The 19,795-nt window shown below is 40.4% G+C and overlaps 1 protein-coding gene across 3 annotated transcripts in view; it reads left to right on the top strand.

The window, feature by feature from the left end:
• SOS2 (SOS Ras/Rho guanine nucleotide exchange factor 2) overlaps nt 1–19,795 on the top strand; it is a 115,163-nt gene that overhangs the window by 43,072 nt on the left and 52,296 nt on the right. For all 3 annotated transcript variants that reach the window (XM_058666398.1, XM_058666397.1, XM_004584803.4), the window contains exons 7-11: nt 3,845–3,955; nt 8,048–8,146; nt 17,978–18,105; nt 18,616–19,271; nt 19,648–19,729. In XM_058666398.1, the coding sequence (XP_058522381.1) occupies nt 3,845–3,955; nt 8,048–8,146; nt 17,978–18,105; nt 18,616–19,271; nt 19,648–19,729 (1,076 nt within the window). The remainder of the gene's footprint in view (nt 1–3,844; nt 3,956–8,047; nt 8,147–17,977; nt 18,106–18,615; nt 19,272–19,647; nt 19,730–19,795) is intronic.

Below are 19,795 nucleotides of genomic sequence, written 5' to 3'. Positions count from 1 at the left end.
TGACAGCTCCACTTCCCATCCAGCTCCGTGCTTGTGACCTGGGAAAGCAGTGGAGGATGAACCAAAGCCTTGGGACCCTGCACGCACGTGGGAGACCTGGAGGAGGTTCCTGGCTCCTGGCTTAGGATCGGCACAGCGCTGGCCGTTGCGGCCACTTGGGGAGTGAATCCTTGGACGGAAAAGCTTCCTCTCTGTCTCTCCTCCTCTGTGTATATCTGACTTTCCAATAAAAATAAATAAATCTTTAAAAAAAAAAAAGAGTGTACCAAACAGTTTAAAAAAAAATAAAGTATCAAGGTATATGGAGAACATGAATTCTTTTTAAGATTGATTTATCTCACTTGGAAAGTCAAATTTACAGAGAGAGAGAGGGAGGTACACAGAGACCCTTTTTCTGCTGGTTCATTCTGCAAACAGCTGCCATGACCCAAACTGAGCCAATCTGAAGACAGAGTCTGGAGCTTCTTCCTAGTCCCGTGGGTGTCATGGCCAATGGCCTTGGGCAATCCTTCACTGTTTTCCCATGCCATAAACAAGGGGCTGGATCAGAAGAAGGAAGTCATTGCTTGCAAGTGGATGATTTGCTTTTTTTTTTTTTTAAAGATTTATTTCTTTTCATTGTAAAATCAGATGCACAGAGAGGAGAGACAAAGAGGAAGATCTTCCTTCCCCTTGTTTACCCTCCAAGTGGCCACGATGGCCCGAGCTCAGCTGATCTGAAGCCAGGAGCCAGGAGCTTCTTCCAGGTCTCTGACGCAAGTGCAGGGTCCCAAGGCTTTGGGCTGTCCTCGACTGCTTTCCCAGACCACAGGCACAGAGCTGTATGGGAAGCAAAGCTGCTGGGACATGAACCAGTGCCCATATGGGATCTCGACACATCTAAGGCGAGGACTTTAGCTACTAGGCTATCACACTGGGCCCTAGATTAACTTTTATACCACCATGTCAGCACGAAGAGAAAACATTTTAATAATCCATTTTTTCTTAGTTTGCTGGCTTTTCCTTTTTTTCTTGTTATTGAAAGTAGCTGTACAATAAACAATTGCTATATACCTTCTTTTTGCGGGGATATGATTTTTTTCCTGCTGGAAGTGGACCTGTAATGTTAAACAACTAAGTACATTTTTATAACTTTGAAATGTTTTTCCAAGTTTACTTCCAGTTACATTTCAGTGGTGAAGAAGTTTGTGGAAAATAGAATTTAAAGATACATTTATTTTGTTGGAAAGAACTTTGCAATTCGTACATATGGGAATTCTCAAAGTTAATTAAGTCAGAATAAAAGTTAATAAAAGCGTTAGAGAACTGTGTATGATTTTTAAAAAATTTATGCCAAATAAGCTTACCTTTGAGTCCTTTTTTCTTGAAAATGCCTGAAGTACTCTCATGCACATCCTCCCATTCTCCCCATATTAATTTTGAGTATTATCTTACTCATTTTTGCCAGTCTAAATGGAAAAATCTTACATTTCAATTATTCTTTAATTTAGGTTTAGATTTTTTTTTTAGATTTACTTATTTTTATTTGAAAGGCGGTGTTAGTGAGAAGGAAAATCTTCCATCTGCTCATTGATTCCTCAGTGCTGACAATGGTCAGAACTGGGCTGGTCTGAAGGTGGGAGCCTCTTTACGGTGCAGGGATCCAAGAGCTTTGCCCTCTTCCCCTGCTTTCTCCAACCTTTAGTAGGAAGCTGGATCATAAATAGAGTAGCTGAGATTCGAACCAGTGCCCATATGAGATGCTGGCGCCACATCCGTGGAGGCTTAGCTTGCTAAACCATGGCGCTATTCCAGCTTTTTGTTGTTGTTGTTGTTTTTAATATTTTATAATTTTATAGTCTCTAGCACAAACTGATTATCCTATGTTGTTGGACAAACTGATATTATAGAAGTATTCAGCCTTAGTTCCTAGGAAATTTTTATGTATATTAGATATAACATTGTGATAAACTTGCTTGCTGTATTCTTAAAGATATAATGATTCTACATTACTGTATTCGTTTTGCTTTACATATACGTAAATATAAATGTGAAATTTTCCATTTTCACCATTTTAAGTATCTGATTGTTGGTATTTACTGAATTTACACTATTATATAACCATCACTGTTTCCAAAACTTGTTTGTCATCTCCAAATGGAAACAAACCAGTGAACAATAAATCCCTATTTCTCCCTCCCTTTACCCCTTTGTGATTTTGAAGATAAATTTCTGCCTTTGTGAAATTTCCTAATTTAGGTGCCTGATATAAGTGCATAATATTTATTTGTTATGTCTTGCTTTATTTCACCTAGCATAATGTTTGTAAGATTCATCCAACATGTGCCAGAACTTTTTCTTAGCAAAATGTTACTTAATTGCATGTATATAGCTTACTTTACTTTATCCATTCATTGTTTAATGGCTATTTGGATTACTTTCACCTTTTAGCTGTTGTGAAAAATGCTACCGTGTTTTCAGTTCTTTGCAGTGTATCCTTACCAGTGGAATTGCTGGGTCATTTGGTAACTTTGTGGTTTATTTTTTGAGGAACTGCCATTTTGCATCTCCTCTGGCAGTGAACACAGACATTCATATTTCTGAGTTCTTGCTAATACTTGTTTATTTTCTGGAGAAACTTAATACTTTTGCATTTTTAAAATAAAAAATGAAGCAAAACTCTAGGTCTAACTAAACATTGGAGTAAATGATTTTTATAAATATTGGTAATTTCTTTAAGCAACCATTAGATAAACCATGGACAATGTCTGCTTTGTTGTTCACAGCTTATTCTTTCTCTCTTTAAAGTTTAATTATTTGAAAGAGAAAGATATGTCTCCTCACTGTAGGTTTACTCTCCTGGTCTGAAGCTGGGAGCTAGGAGCTTCTTCTGGATCTCTCATGTGGGTGCGAGGGCCCAAGCAGTTGGGCCATCCTCCATTGCATTCCCAGACACATTAACAGAGAGCTGAATCAGAAGTGGAGTAACAGGGACTTGAACTGACACCCCGTACGAAATGCAGGCAGCACCTACATTTATACTGTGACAGTGACCTCTACAGTAAATTATCTTTTTTAGAGCAAATTTGCTTTGCTTTGCTCTGCTTTCTTTTTCTAATTTTGCAGACTATTGAGTGGATTAAAAAGGTATCACTTTTGCTTTCCTTGAAAGTATTCTAGAGCTGATGTAGTAGTATAGTAAGCTAACTCTCCAGTGGCACCGGTATCCCATATGGACTAGACACTGGTTAGAGTCCTGACTGCTCCACTGCTGATCCAGGTGCCTGTTAATAGCATGAAAAAGCAGTGAAGGATGGCCCAAGACCTTGGGCTGCGGCACCCCTGGATGACCAGAAGCTCCTGTCTCCCAGCCTCACACCAGCCCAACTTTGGCTGTTGTAACCATTTGGGTCGTGACCCAGCAGATGAAGATCTATCTGTAACTCTGATTTTCAAGTAAAATAAATATATGTATATTTTAAAAAGTATTATAAATATAAACTCATTCCAACCCCCTTAAGCCCAACTGAATTTCAAATCCCAGCCTTTTACTAATGAATACACCTCTCTCTTATTTAGGATAAATTTTTGTAAGCATTTTAATAGTTTGATACATGTGACATAGAGTCACCTATGTCAAATTTAGTAGTTGTAGTCAGCTGTTGTTCAGCATCACTACTTAGATTTATAAAACTTTTCCAGGCTCAGTCGTAATTATTGCTTGTCTCTCCAGAAAGTAGAGAACAAAAAGTGATAAACCCTAGTTGAGGATATGAGTGAAAATTTGTCATTAAAAAGTTTGTACCATATTAGTAAAGATGTTCTTTTACCCTAACATGCTTTCTTTATTAAAAAAAAAAACTAGGAGCAAGCATTTGATCCTTATGAAACGTTATCACAGGACATTCTCTCACCAGAGTTTAATGAGCATTTCAATAAGTTGATGGCCAGACCTGGCGTTGCTCTTCACTTTCAGGTAAACCTAAACTGAACATGATTTTTATCTTAAAATAAATAAATATTTTGTAAGTTTAAACTTTAAATGTTTATGGTTCTAAAGTCCTTTCATAAAGCATTTGGAAGATATTCCTTCAGTTTTTCAAATCCTGTTCATTTTCAGCCTGTCTTAGGATGTCTTCTTTTTTCTATCTTACATTCTTTTACTTTGGTCTTAATGCAAGAGTTTTTTTAGTACATAGCAAATGCTGAGTGGAGGAATCTAGTACCTTCTGGATCTGGGATATAGAAATGAATAAGCAAAGCTATTTTCATTATCAAACTCCTTTTAGAAAGATGTGGAAAAACCATGAAGCGTTGAGAAAAGTCTTATGTATATTCATATTGATTTCTCTGTCAGGCCTCCAGAGTAGAGGAGACAGCCCTGTATTGAGGGGAGGTGTGCAAACAATCATGCACATTAGTTGGCTCAGTAATACTTATTAGATAAAATAAAAGTAGAGACAGACAAAATTGTATTTTCATTCTCTCAATCCTTAAAACAAAAGTTATGTTGTCATAGGTGATGGTTGGCTCCCTGTCAGCAGTAGAAATTTCTGCATTTAGACTGGCTCTTTTACCTCAACATATGAATTTGGGCAGATCTTTGTCTTATTTGTTTATATTGGAAAGGCAGACTTACAGAGAGGAAGAGCGAAAGATCTTCTGTCCTCTGATTCTCTCCCCAAGAGGCCACAATGGCCAGAGCTAAGCTGATCCAAACTCAGGAGCCAATAAATTAAATCTTATATTTTCATATAAACCATAAATTGAGCATTTATCAGAGAGCCTGTTCATAAGAGTGTTACACACTCATTAAAAGCACGCATAGTGGCAAGATTGGCAGCAATACAGAACTGTTGGACTATCAAAACCACTTGAGCAGTGCCCTCGGAGCATACCCCACATCAGGGTCCCTGGGATGGTTGGGAGGCTGGGTGTGGCTTCTCCCCTTATCTCTCCCCTTCCCCCAGATACAGGAAGGAAAATAGAGTGTCAAAACAATGGTCACACTCACTTTCTCTAGTTCTTGACCCTTCGCACCCCAATCAAATATGTAAAAAGTGTCAAAAATAAAATTTGTACAATAAAAAAGCAAAAAAAAAAGCACTCATGATACATTTCTTTTCATGTCTGTTTATAAGAAATTTTTACTGTAGTATTTGAATGTTTAGCACCCAATTAAGCTATTGTTTCAGAGATATTCAGTGAAATTTAAAAATAATAAGATGTTTTATATATGCATAGATAATTTGGAGAGTGAACCAACAGATGGAAGATCTGTCTCTCCTTGTCTGCCTTTCATATATACATATATACGGTATAAATTACATATGTATGTACATTATGCACACACACATATCTTGATTGAATATGTATGTTTAATGTTTAAGCTCTAGAGGACCCATTGTTGTGGTGCAGTGGATTGAGCCACTGCCTGTAATCCAAGCATCCCGTGTGTGCAGCTGCTGCACTTCTAATCCAATTCCCTGATAATGTGCTGGGGAAAGCAGCAAGATGACCCAGGTCCTTGTACCCCTGCTATCTATGTAGGAGACCCAGAACAAGCTTCTGGCTCCTGGCTCCTAGATTCAGCCTGGCCCAGCCCTAGCTGTGGCAACATTTCAGGAGTAAACCAGCAGATAGAAGATCTCTCTCTCTTTCTCTCTCTCTCTAATTCTACTTTTTAAATCAATAAGTTAATCTTTATTCAAACCCAGAGTAATTAAAATCTCTATTAATTAACAATGTTGTAGTCATCCATTCAGCTCTGTAACAGAATACCATAAATTTGTTTGGCTTTAAGCAACAAAAAGTTGTTTCTCCTAGTTCAGGAAATTGGGCAGTCTGAGATCAAGGCTGTAGCACATTAATTGGTGATATTTTGTCCACCAGGCACATAAATGGTGCTGTCTCCCTGAGGCATCATCACATGGTGTAAGGGGCAAGCAAGTTCTCTCAAGCCTCTTTTTTTTTTTTTTTCTTGATTTTTAAACATTTCTTCATGGGCTTGGTGGGCAGAGAAACAAACAGAGATATCAACAGATAAGGAGGCCAGTACAATGGCTCAACTGGCTAATCTTATGCCTGTAAGCACCAGGATCCCATGGGGGGCCAGTTCTTGTCCTGGGTGCTCCACTTCCCATCCAGCTCCCTGCTAATGGCCTGGAAAAGTAGTGGAGTATGGCTCACAGCCTTGGGACCCTGCACTGCAGTGGGAGATCTGGAAGAAGTTCCTGACTCCAGGCTCCAGGCTCCAGATAGGCTCAACTCTAGTCCTTCTGGCCATTTGGGGAGTGAACCAGTGAATGGAAGATCTTTGTCTCTCTGTCTCACTTTTCTGTAAATTTGACTTTCCAATAAAAAATAAATAAATCTTAAAAGAGAGAAAGATATATAGATATCTAGAGAGAGAGAGAGAGAGAGAGAGAGATCTGAGATCTGAGATATCCACTGCTCAGTATTTGCAACAGCCTGGGTTAGGCAAAGTGGAAACCAGGAGCCAGAAACTTCCGTGTGTGCCAGGTTCTCTTGTACTTGAACTGTTGTATGAAACTGTTGGTTCTATATTAGCAAGAAGCTGGATCAGATTAAAGGAGCATAAATTCTCTTTCACATTGTATGTTGTTTTTGTGTTTGTTTGTCTCAGAGGTAGAAATACCAGTAAATCAACCTTGCAGACATTTAAAATCAACATGAGTGTTCTCTGGTTTACTCCCGTGGCCGCAGTGACTGGAGCTAAGCTGATCCAAAGCCAGGAGCCAGGAGCCTTCTCCAGGTCTCCCATGCAGGCACAGGGTCCCAAGGCTTTGGGCTGTCCTCTAATGCTTCCCCAGGTCACAAGCAGGGAGCTAGATGGGAAGTGGAACAGCTGTGATTAGAACCAGCATCTCTATGGGATCTCAGTGCATGCAAGGCGAGGATTTAGCCACTAGGCTACCACGCCAGGGCCCATGAGTGATTTTTGAATTCATCATAAGTTTTGGAAGATCACTGATTCTGTAGAATAGTAGTTTTCAAAACTGAGGTGCACCCCATCTTACAGTAACATTTTTTCAAGGGATATAAAAGCACACGTAGCTTTAACAAAATGTGGTTTCAGTTTGCCTGAGACTTTTTTTGTGTTGATTTATATCTTTTTGCCTACCTCTCTTACATATTACCCCTTACCGTATTTAATTTCTCAGTGTGTATTAGTTCAAGGTTTAAAAAATTTCCAGAGTACCTCCCTTGCCCACTGAATTTTAAAAAGGACATTATAAAATATTGGTCTTGGGGGAGAGTTCATTGATTACAAAGCAAGAGTTTCCAGAAGAAGAGATAATGAAATGGTCTAACTGCCTGTATGTCTTGTCATATTTGATTACCCACAAGAAGTGACATGGTTATCACAAGGGTGAATATTAACTTTTTGTTTACTTACTTTTAAGTACTTGGTAATCCATTTCCAGCAGAGGAAAGTAAAGACTTATAAAGTTCTCATGCCTGGATGTTCTTTTTTAAGATCAGTTGTAGGCTCTCCAGGTGCTTCCAGTCCTTGAGACCATGATATTAATATGTTAATTTGATTTTATGACAAATCAGAGTCAAGTCAGATTTTATGACAAATCTGATCTGGTTGTCAGTGTAGAGTGGCTTTGTCATTTAAGTTATATAATAGATATTTTTCATAAACTAAACTGTATGTGGTAAAATGTATTTAAGTCAAATTTACAATATAGAGCATCCTCTAAAATACATCCTTTGTAACTATTTAAACTTAAAAAGCTTTATGATGAGATAATAATGTGCAAGAAAGTAATAGCTCTTTTGAAATCCTTGAGGGTATATGGAAGCCAAAATGTTTGATGAAAAGCTGGGGAGGACAACCATGAAAGTTATTATAGCTATATAACAAATAACCATGTGTATGTCTATATTAGTCCAAACTTAATGCCAGTGCATTATATGTTTTCCATTGTAGTTTTGACAAGTGTCTCTATCTTCTGTTTTAAAAGCCAGTCTCTTTAAGGTACCGCTGTTTTATATCCTTAATAATAGAGACATACTTTTGTATCCTTTTGCTTTACAGTCCATTGCTGATGGTTTTAAGGAGGCAGTTCGTTACATCCTTCCACGCCTTATGCTAGTGCCAGTGTATCACTGTTGGCATTATTTTGAATTATTAAAGGTAAGGAAGAAGCTTCCTAAGTCTAACTAAGTGCTTGCTTCTCTGAGGCATGAAATCTGTTGATATTGTAGTAGTATTTTGGGTACTTTTTATTCATAAAAATAAAGTATGTTAAAATTTCTTAATTTGGGGGGAAGGTATTAGAGAAAATCTTGCATGTTTTAATATCTTCAGATCATCTGCATGTGGTAGGAAAAAGATGTGTCTTTATCTGTGATTTCTTTCTTTTTAAAAAAAAATATGTTCTTTTTATTTGAAAGGCAGATTTTACAGAGAGAAGGTCTTCCAATATGCTGGTTCACTCTCCAAATGGCTGCAACTGCTGACCTGATCCCAAGCCAGGGGCCAAGAGCTTTTTCCGTATCTCCCACATGGATGCAGGGTCCAAGGACTTGAGCCATGCTTCAGTCCTGCTTTCTGAGGTCATAAGCAGGGAACTAGATCAGAAGAGGCAGCTGGGATGTTCTACAGGCAGAGGATTAGCCTGTAGTGCCACCATGCCAGCCCCTATCTGTGATTTCTTAGCATAGGATCTCAAAATAGTATCCTAAGAGAACAGTTTTTAAGTTAATGTCTGGAGACAAATAGTACCAGTCTTTTTAACTCATGTTTTATATAATTACTTAATAGCTAATTAATAGCATTGCTCTAAGTCTCTATCATTAATTTTTAAAAGACTTATTTAGGGCCCGGCGGCGTTGCCTAGCGGCTAAAGTCCTCGCCTTGAGAGCCCCGGGATCCCATATGGGTGCCGGTTCTAATCCCGGCAGCTCCACTTCCCATCTAGCTCCCTGCTTGTGGCCTGGGAAAGCAGTTGAAGATGGCCCAATGCATTGGGACTCTGCAACCATGTGGGAGACCCGGAAGAGGTTCCAGGTTCCCAGCTTCAGATCGGCGCACATCATCGGCCTGTTGCGGTTCACTTGGGGAGTGAATCATCAGACGGAAGATCTTCCTCTCTGTCTCTCCTCCTCTGTGTATATCTGGCTGTAATAAAATGAATAAATCTTTTTTTAAAAAAAAGACTTATCTATTTGAAAGGCAGAGTAGCAAACAGGGATTAGAGAAGAAAGAGAGAAAGAGCTCTTCCATCACTGTTTTACTCTCCAAATGACCTCAGAAGCTAGGGCTAGGCTAAGTCAAAACCAGAGAGAGGAACTCCATCTGGGTCTCCCATGTGCGTGGGCAGGACACAGTTACTTGAGCTGTTGCTTCCTAAGTACATTAACAGGGAGCTGAGTTAGAAATGGAACAGCCAGAATTTGAACTTGCCCTCAAATATGAGACGCTTATATGTCAAGTACCTCAAAACCCACATCTCTCTCTCTCTCTTTTTTTTTTTTTGAGATTTATTTATTAATGTGAAAGGTAGAGTCACACTCACACAGAGACACAAACAGAGAGAGCTAACTTCTCTGATACACTCCCCAAGTGGCCACAGCAGCCGTGACCAGGCCAGGCTGAAGGCAGGAGTCCTATCCCTCTAGCTTGTTTTAATTTATTTTAAAAACATAAAGGAAGGTAACCATTTTTGTGCATTTATAATTTTCTTCCTCTTCACTGGGACCAAACAACATATTAAATATGTATATGTAACTTTAAAAAAATGATTCTTTGCTTTATCTTAATTATCTGACCAACCATTAGCCTTAGTGACATTGGCCAAAAATACCTGGGATCTAAGGATTGATTTATGGTAAAAGCCATGACCTTAGGATAGGTCAGGGCATCATACTCAACATTCTTATGTCAGAGACAGAGTAGCTCTAAGTGGTGAGCATTTGATCAGTGGTTTAGATGTCAAAGTACACGAGTTTGATAACATTTTCTTACTGCTGACTCCAGATTCATGTCAGTGCCGACCCTGGGAGATTCCTGTCATCTGAAATGAAAGATTTGGCCTGAATCTGCACATTGCCCTGTTGGCTCTGGGTTTTGGGCATTTGGGGAGTGAACCAGTACATGGAAACTTTCACTTTCTCTCAAATAAATATATTTAAGAAAACAAAACAAAAATAAATAAAATAAATAAAAACTGGTCATACAGATAGGGGAAGAGAAGTTTATTTAAGTAGTCAAATCAGGGTTTTAAATGTCAAATATTAAAAAAAAACAAGTTGTCCATCTTTGTATGCATGGAGGATAGTGGGCTCCTGCTTTGGGCACTCCACTGAAAAGCGTTTCTTTTTTTTTTTTTTTTAATTTATTTATTTTTATTGTAAAGTCCAATATGTAGAGAGAAGGATAGACAGAGAAAGATCTTCTATCCACTAGTTCACTTCCCAAGTGGCCACATGACTGGAACTGAGCCCATCTGAAGCCAGGAGCCAAGAGCTTCTTCCAGGTCTTCCACATAGTTGCAGGATCCCAAGTCTTTGGGCCATCCTCCATTGCTTTCCCAGGCCACAAGCCGGGACCTGGAAGGGAGGTAGAACAGTCGGTATACAAACTGGCGCCCATATGGCATCCCGGCACATGCAAGGCAAGGACTTTAGCCACTAAGTTACCACGCTGGACCCCACATTTTTTAAAAATAGTTTTATTTTATCTTATTTTTGATGCTGTTTACATAGCTGACGAGGATACAGATCCATCAGGACCGCTGATTAGGATGTGAAGGGTCTAGAAATGGGGGAAGGTGGGTGAGACAAATGCTCCCAATTTTCCTCTTCACTTTTCTCCTATATTTAGGGGATGGTGGGTGAGGGGGAAGAAAAGGGAGGGGACTGCTCCTAGCTGCTAAGCTACATCAATACTCAGGCATGGAGGATATCCAGTTGATGTTATCTTAAAAGCCTCAATGTGAAGAATGTTCCAAGGGTATTGCTTGAGTGATTTTGATAGTTCTGAGATGTCATTGGTTTCATTGTTCCAAGGTTGAGAAGAACCTTCCAAGGTCCATTGGCTGACAGAATCCACCCCAATGCATCCACTCACCCAAACACTTGCTGCCAAAGCTCAGCCAGGAGAGTTACCCAACCATCTTCTGTTCTCCATCTTCTGACATGCATTCCATATCCTCTGCAGGCCGAAATAAGCTGGCTGTCTTGTTCCCTAACTGCACTTGGGCATGTTGTCCTTGCATAGGCATTTGCAATCAAGGATGTCCAGTCCTGACATACATGTGGTCCAAGGTCAGACAGGAAATCCTATAATCTTCCCTGTGGCTGGAGTTTGAGTCCGGTGGCCCAATTGGAGAAAACCCAGTAAACCTCACCTGGGGTGACCCCCCCCCCCAGACCTGACTGTTAAATGTGCCAGCCAGTACAGAGTCCAGTTCTGTCTGTCACCTGTATCAGACCACGCACACACTGCTAATTATAGTTGCCTGGTCAGTTCTGTCCCCAACCCCATGTCCTATGCAAAATGATGGGTGCTACAGTCCAGCCCAATCCATCCTGTCACACCAATGGAAACTACAGCCTAGTTGGGGCAATCCCCAATAACCCTAGTCCCTGCTACATCCCAATTTAACTATTATATACACCTATGGGTGTTGCAGCTTAGTTTAGCCTGCCCTACCCCATGACCTGCTCCACAAGTATGCCGATAGGTGCTCCTGCCTTGTCCCCAGCCCTAGCTCTTATGCTCTCCAGTAGGAGCTGCCACTCAGTAGAGGAATGTCCACAGGTTCCCTGCTAGGTCCAGTCCCAGTCCTGGATCTTGCACTTTCCAGGGGGTTCTGTGGTTCAATCTGACACAGTTTGTACCCTGTCTTGGCCAGTGGATGCTGTGGAACTTGCCAGTAGATGTTGAGCAAATCCCAGACAGTTGGCACTTATCCTGGCTCTTGCATGCAGCAGTAGATGCAATGGCCTGACCTAGCCTTACTGTCCACTCAAAACCCAGCTCACATGCAGGTCAACAGTTGTTACAGTCCTGCCCAGCCTCATCTGCTCCAGTCCCAGCTCTCACACTCACCAGTGTGAGCAATGGCCCAGCAGAGGAGCCCCTGCAGGCCCCTCTACCTCCCTGCACTTGTTCATTCATGGCTTAGGATCTTGTGTATGCTGGCAGGTGCTGTGGCCCAGTCTGGCATGACTTGTCTCACCTTGGTATTTGCTGATGAGTGCTGTAGCCTGGCCTTAACCAGTCTGCCCCTTATCCTGACTCTTACACCTGCTAGTGGATGTTGCAGACTAGTCTAGCCTGGCCCGTCCCCAGATCTGGTTCACATGTATATCAACAGGTACTGTAGCCCTGCCTAGTCTGGCTTAACCCCAACCTTGGTTCTCACATTCACGAGCCAGAGCTGTGACTTAACAGAGTTCTCCAATCTGAGATGCTCCCAATCACAGATTTCGTTCATTCTGGTGGGTGTTTGGCTCAGCCTGACTTGACTCAGTTCCAGCTCCAACATTCATTGGCAGATATTAGGGCCTTGCCAAACCAGGCTGTACCCATTCTGGCTCTCTCCAGTGGGTGCCTCAGCCAAGCCTGCATGGCTTACCCCTAGACTCGGGTGTCATGTGGATCAGCAAGTACAGCCTGCCCCCATCACTGACTTTCATGCAAAACAGTGGGTATGATAGCCGAGCCTGGCATGGCCCACACCCCATCCTGGCTCCTGTGCATGCCAGTGTGCTATGGTTTGGCCTGGCCTTGTCCAGTCCACCCTCCAAGCTATCCCACATAGGTGAAAAGTATAGCAACCTTGCCTGGCCTGGCCTGGCCCACACCCAGCCGTGACTTATGTGCTCACTAGCGTGAGTGACAGCCCACCAGCAGAGTTACCCAAGTTCTTCCACCAGCCCTACTCCCTTGGGTGCTAGACCCCTACCTGGCATAGTCTACCCCCTAATCTTGGCCATTATGTGTGCTGGTGGATGTTGGAGCCTGCCCTGTCCCATACCCAATTCTTGAGTGCAGCTGCCGGTGCTACAGGATGGACCAGCCTAGCCTTGTCCCAACTCCAGTTGCCATGAGTGTCTGTTAGTTGGTGGTCATGCCTAATTTGGTCCTTCACCACCCCTAGTTCTCAAGCAAACCAGTGGGTTTTGCAGTTCCACAAAGGTGAGCCCTCAAATCAGCCACAGCATCTGCCCAGAAATCCAATTCTCTTACATACTGGTTGGTGTCATGGCCCAGCATAATGTGGCCCACCTATGCCCTGACATTCACTGGCAGGTACTGTGGTCTAGCCCTGCCAGGCAGGCCTCCTAACCCTAGCTTTCGTGTGTGCTGGTGGACTGTTGTCTGTATTAGCTAGCCCCGCTTAGGTCTCCTACATGGCCAGGTATATTATTCTGACCCAGAAAGTTCCTTCAGTTTCCCTCCTTCAGACCACCCAGTTTCATCCCCCTCATTTACCTGCAAGTGCAGTGGCCTTATCAGCCACTTTAAAAAAAGTCAACCATGCTGACACACTGGTATAGATAACACGGATTTGGCAATAACCTGGCCCAGAACGCCTGCCAGCTCTTGGCTGCTGTAGGCAAGTGTTTCACTGCAGGGAAAAAAGTGACCTGTGTGCATGTAACAGACTCAAAGAAGCTCCTAGCTTCAGATCACTTCAGTTCTGGCTATTGCAGCCATAAAGTAAGTCTGTGGATGGAACATTTCTCTGTCCTCTCTCTGTCTCTCTAACTCTAAATCTCAAGTAAAACAATTTTTTTTTCAAAAAATTCTACATATAAAAATCTTCCAACTTGCTTTTTTTTACATTTTATTATTATTATTATTATTATTATTATTATTTTATGATACAGTTCCATAGGCTTCTGGTATTTCCCTTATCCCCTCCCCAATTCCCTCCCCCGCACCTAGTTCCTCTGTATCATTACTAAAATATAGTTCTTCATACACGGTCATATGTCCATCATTGCGGGCATAGACAATGGCAGAGTCCAGCATCCTATTTTCAAGATGTAGTGAACAGTTTCATTGTAAGTCCATCTTTGTCTGGAAGTAGAAATGCATACTACATTGTATCCTCACATCTGGATATGTTAGTCTCCATTTCACAGCTACTGTACATCCCCTTAAATGAAAAGTCATAATACAAAATCAACAACAGAAAGAAAAATAGAAATTTACAATGCCATGAAGTTAAATAACATGTTACTAGATATGACAGTTTCCATTACACAGCTACTGTACATCCCCTTAAAAGCCACAAAACAAAATCAACATCAGGGAGAAAAAAGAAATTAACAACACCAAGAAGTTAAATAACATGCTACTAAATGACTAACGTGTAGCTGAAGAGATGAAAATCAAGGTCCTTCTTGCAGAAAATAATGTTACTGTATGATCTACGAGTCATTGAATGATTTAATCAGAAGAAAGTGTTTTGAAGAGATGAAACTAACAGAAAACAACAAAACCCATGCGATATAGTTTCCGCTGATTTTTTTTTTTTAAGATTTATTTTATTTTTATTACAAAGTCAGACATACTGAGAGGAGGACAGACAGAGAGGAAGTGGAGCTGCTGGGATTAGAACCAGCGGCCATATGGGATCAAGGCGAGGACCTTAGCCACTAGGCCACGCTGCCGAGCCCTCCGCTGATTTTTGTTGGTGAAGTGTGTCTCTTCTAGACAATAAATAGATGGGTTTTGTTTTTTAATCCAGTCTACTAATCTATGATGTTTGATTGAGCTTAAGCCATTTACATTCAGAGTTTAATATGTATGGGTGGTACTTTGGTCCTGCCATTTTAGGAATGGGTTGTTCATTGGTTTAGTCTTCTGTTGTCATTTTACTGGGATGTTCTTCCCATTTGCCTTTGGTTTTGTTTGGTGCTATTCCTCTTGTCTGTCAAGAGAACATCTTGAAGTATCATTTGTAGGGCAGGTCTGGAAGAGGCAAATTCTTTTAACTTTACTGTGGAAGGATTTTATTTCATTTTCAATGACGAAAGAAAGCTTTGCTGGATATGTTCTCCTAGGCCGACACTTTTTTTCTTTTAGAATCTGGAATATGTCACACTCCATTCTCTTCTGGCCTGTAGCGTTTCCTGTGAGAGGTCTCCTGTGAGTTTAATTGGCATTCCTTTATATGTCAATTGATTTTTTTTCACATGCACACTTAAGGATCTTTTCCTTATGTTCAATTGAAGAGAGCTTGATGATCATGTGTCTTGGTAAAGGTCACTTTTGATTAAGCCTGTTGGGAGTTCTGTGCCCCTTCTGGATCTTGTTTCCCAATTCTTTCTCTAGATTAGGGAAATTTTCCTTTATTATTTCATTAAATACATTTGCAAACTCAGCTTCTCTTTCTGCACCTTCTGGGACTTCCATAACTCTTAGATTTGGCCTCTTAATAGTGTCTTTCAATTCTTGAATACTTTTTTTGGCCTGATCCAGCTCTGCTTCCAGTTTTTTGTTTGCTTCCCCCTTCCAATTCTGAGATTCTTTCTTCTGCTTGCTTCATTCTATTTTGGAGACTCTCCACTGTACTTTTAATTTGCTCTACTGTGGTCTTCTTTTTTTTAAGATTTATTTATTTTTATTACAAAGTCAGATATACAGAGAGGATGAGAGACAGAGAGGAAGATCTTCCATCCGATGATTCACTCCCCAAGTGAGCCGCAATGGCCGGTGCTGCACTGATCTGAAGCCGGGAACCAGGAACCTCTTCCGGATCTCCCATGTGGGTGCAGGGTCCCAAAGCTTTGGGCCGTCCTCAACTGCTTTCCCAGGCCACAAGCAGGGAGCTGGATGGGAAGTGGAGCTGCCGGGATTAGAACCGGCGCCCATATGGGATCCCGGGGCTTTCAAGGCAAGGACTTCAGCCACTAGACCACGGCGCTGGGCCGTACTGTGGTCTTAATTTCTGATATATCAGCCTTGATTTGCTTTATTGCTTCCTTAAATTCTTTGAACTCTTGTATGTGCTTCTCATTTCTGATCAGAAGCTTTAAAATGAGTTTTCTGAATTCTGTGTGTCCAATTTTCTCAATGTCTTCCTCAGTTAACTCTAAGGTTGGCACAGGGTTTTGCTCCTTTGCAGGGGAATTTTCGGTAATATTCATTGTGCCTTTGTCTCTTCTTTTGCTCTTGATCATTGTACTTCTGGTTAGCAGAGTCTTCTCCTTGGGGCAGGTTTCTAAACTGTGTCACCCACAGGTCTACAGTTTGATTTTACTTATTGCCGTTGGTACACAACTCTTTGCTTCCAGCCACTTGTGCCACAACCTCCAGCGAGTTCCTGGTATGGGTTCTTACGTTAGATTTCCACCATGATCTCCACAGCCCCAGCTCCTGGCTCACCACTCTCCACCTCCTGTGATATTGTGCTGAGGCTGCACCGTTGTCTCTGCAACCTTTCTCCCACTTCCAGTTGGAGCAGGTCCTAGGATTGGAGAGACACCAGGTGTCCTAAATAGTTAGTTTGTTGGTGGCACTGATCTTGTCGAATACTCCAACTTTCACATGTTTACTTTGGGAACTACTCTTAAAGCTCAAGGGAAAAGACATGAGGAGCTTAAAATCAAAAAAGAAATAATCATTAATAAATTCTGATGCTCGTCCAAGGGCAGCAGATACTCTTGATAATGGTTATCAGTGCTTTGAGTCTTCAGAGAACAAATAAAAAAAGAGAAACTACTTACGTGAACAAAGAAACCATAACCCTTGTGTTAAATCTATAGTATCCTAGTTTTAATTCACTGGCAGCAACAGCAGGAAGAAATAAAAATGAAAGAGAAGAGTCACCACAGACACACCTGGCATTATGGCTCAGTGGCTAAATCCTCACCCTACATGCTTCAGGATCCCATATGGGCACAATGTGTTCTGGATGCTCTACTTCCCATCCAGCTTCCTGCTTGTGGCCTAGGAAAATATTAGAGGATGGCTCAAACCTTTGGGACCCAGCACCCACGTGGGAGACCCAAAGGAAGCTCCTGGCTTGTGACTTTGGATCAGCTCAGCTCTTGTTGTTGCAGCCATTTGGGGGACTGAACCAGTGGACAGAAGAGCTTCCTCTCTGTCTCTCTTTCTCTCTGTTAATCTGACTTTCCAAGAAAAATAAATAAATCTTTAAAAGAAAAAAAGAATGACCATAGGAGAAAAGATATTTAAGATGCCCCAAAACTTAAGTAATTCCACGAAAGATGTTATATACATAATTAATAATCAGTTATATGCAAGTTATAACTACAGAATGAAAGCTGATGTGACATAACACGAGGAACTACCACCTGTGACTCAGGCATCTGATGTGGGCACCAGTTTGTGCCCTAGCTGCTCTGTTTCCAGTCCATCTCCCTGGTAATGGCCTGGGAAGATGGCCCAGGTGCTTCAGCCCCTGTTACCAGTGTGGAAGGTCTTGAAGAAACTCTCGGCTTCTGGTTTCAGCCTGGCCAGCACTGGCTATTTCAAACATCTTACCCAGTATGTCTCTATCTTCCTTTCTGTCTGTCCCTTTCTCTGTAAGTCTGACTTTCAAATAAATAAATGAATCTTTAAAAAAATTACACCAGATGGCATTACATACCAGAGGACAGGAATTTATAAGTCTTAAAATGTATGTTAAGAACAGCATGAACTCTTATATATATTTTCCATAGAATTCTTATTCTGTAGCAGTATTAACTTCTCAATCTACTTTGTAAAACTGCTTGGCATATTTTTTAAAGTTTGAAGATGTGCGTGCCTTATAATCATACAACTGCATCAGTGATTATGTACTCTAAAGAAATTAAATGCCAGATCATGTGTTGTGACTGCAGATTAAGCTGCCTCTTGGTATGTCTGCATTTCCACACTGAAGTGCCTGAAATCAACTCCTGCCTCCACTTCCCGTTGAGCTTCCTGCTAATGTGCCTGGAAGAGGGCAGATGATGGTCTGGTGTAGTCTTAATTTTTCTTTCTGGTTTTTCTTAGCAATTGAAAGCATGTAGCGAAGAGCAGGAAGACAGAGAGTGTTTGAATCAAGCTATTACTGCTCTCATGAATCTCCAAGGTAGTATGGACCGAATTTACAAGCAGCATTCACCTAGACGTCGACCTGGGTAATTCTTTGGAAAATATGAATGCCTCTACATATTTTGATGCTTGGTTTTTTAAGGAAATGTGATATATATATATATATATATATATATGTATATATATATATATATATATAAAATGATTATTGTATTCTTCACAGATACACTTCTCTTCACATTTTTCTTTGATTCTTTTATATATTGTCATACTGTTAGGATACATATGCTTACTAAATTTAAAAAGTAAATTAAATTTTTGTACCAATTATACAAGATTTTTGGATTCTTTGAAATATTAGTTCTGTATGATATTTGGAATGAAATGTAGAGCTTGTAATACTTCTCTTTCACAATATTGAAATTAAGGCATATATCATTTTGTGGAAAAATTAAAAGTGAGTAAATGCTGTGTATAAAACCTGGTATTTGATTATTTACATTTTGTGTCACTTCATTAGTGGAAGTTCACATTTGAAGCTATTAGCATTGCCTAGTGGTTGAATAAGTGAAATTTATCTTGATCTATTCTTTTAGGGATCCCGTTTGTCCATTTTATAATCGTCAGTTAAGAAGTAAGCACCTGGCTATAAAAAAAATGAATGAAATTCAGAAGAACATAGATGGATGGGAAGGCAAAGATATTGGACAGTGTTGTAATGAATTCATTATGGAAGGACCATTGACAAGAATTGGTGCGAAGCATGAACGGCATATTTTTCTCTTTGACGGCTTAATGATCAGCTGTAAAACTAATCATGGCCAGACTCGTCTTCCAGGCTACAGCAGTGCAGAATACAGATTAAAAGAAAAATTTGTCATGAGAAAAATACAGATCTGTGATAAAGAAGATACTTGTGAATGCAAGCATGCTTTTGAATTGGTATCCAAAGATGAAAACAGCATAACATTTGCTGCTAAGTCAGCTGAAGAGAAAAATAATTGGATGGCTGCCCTTATTTCTCTTCATTATCGTAGTACTCTAGATCGAATGCTAGATTCTATATTACTGAAAGAAGAGAATGAGCAGCCACTGAGATTACCAAGTCCAGACGTGTATCGTTTTGTGGTAAAAGACTCTGAGGAAAACATTGTTTTTGAAGACAACTTGCAAAGTAGAAGTGGAATCCCCATTATTAAAGGAGGAACTGTAGTAAAGTTAATTGAAAGGTTAACATATCATATGTACGCAGGTATGTGAAACTCACTACAAGTGCTTACATAGAGTTTGGAACCAAAAAACATTTTAAGGAAATACAAATATTTGTGAAGCTTTGGGGGAAAAAAAGGATTGCTTCTAAAATAAAAAAGTATTGCAAAACTGAAAGAAATGTCTCTAAAATGTATTTTTATTAGCTTCTTTATTAAATATTCACAAAACACAGATATCTGTATATTTTGAATGAGAATTTGACAATAACTCTCATATATCAAGAATTATGATTGCCAGGAAATGCCATAATAAGTTGAGCCAAAGTACAATAGAAAGTCCCAGACTACAATCATACTTTGAATTAATGAAGCTGAGTAAGTTGAACATGAAACCTGTTTTACTCTGTACTTTTGCAGATCCCAATTTTGTTCGCACTTTTCTTACTACGTATCGTTCATTTTGCAAACCACAAGAATTGCTGAGCTTACTGATTGAACGGTAAGAAAAATACATATTTCACTTACATGAGTGTCTTGTCCTCAACTGCCCTCCAGGCCACAAGCA

The sequence above is a fragment of the Ochotona princeps genome, chromosome 6 (assembly GCF_030435755.1).
Source record: "Ochotona princeps isolate mOchPri1 chromosome 6, mOchPri1.hap1, whole genome shotgun sequence".
Lineage (NCBI taxonomy): Eukaryota > Metazoa > Chordata > Mammalia > Lagomorpha > Ochotonidae > Ochotona > Ochotona princeps.
The sequence above is the reverse complement of the archived record's forward strand: the minus strand, read 5'-3'. Positions and strand labels throughout refer to the sequence as shown.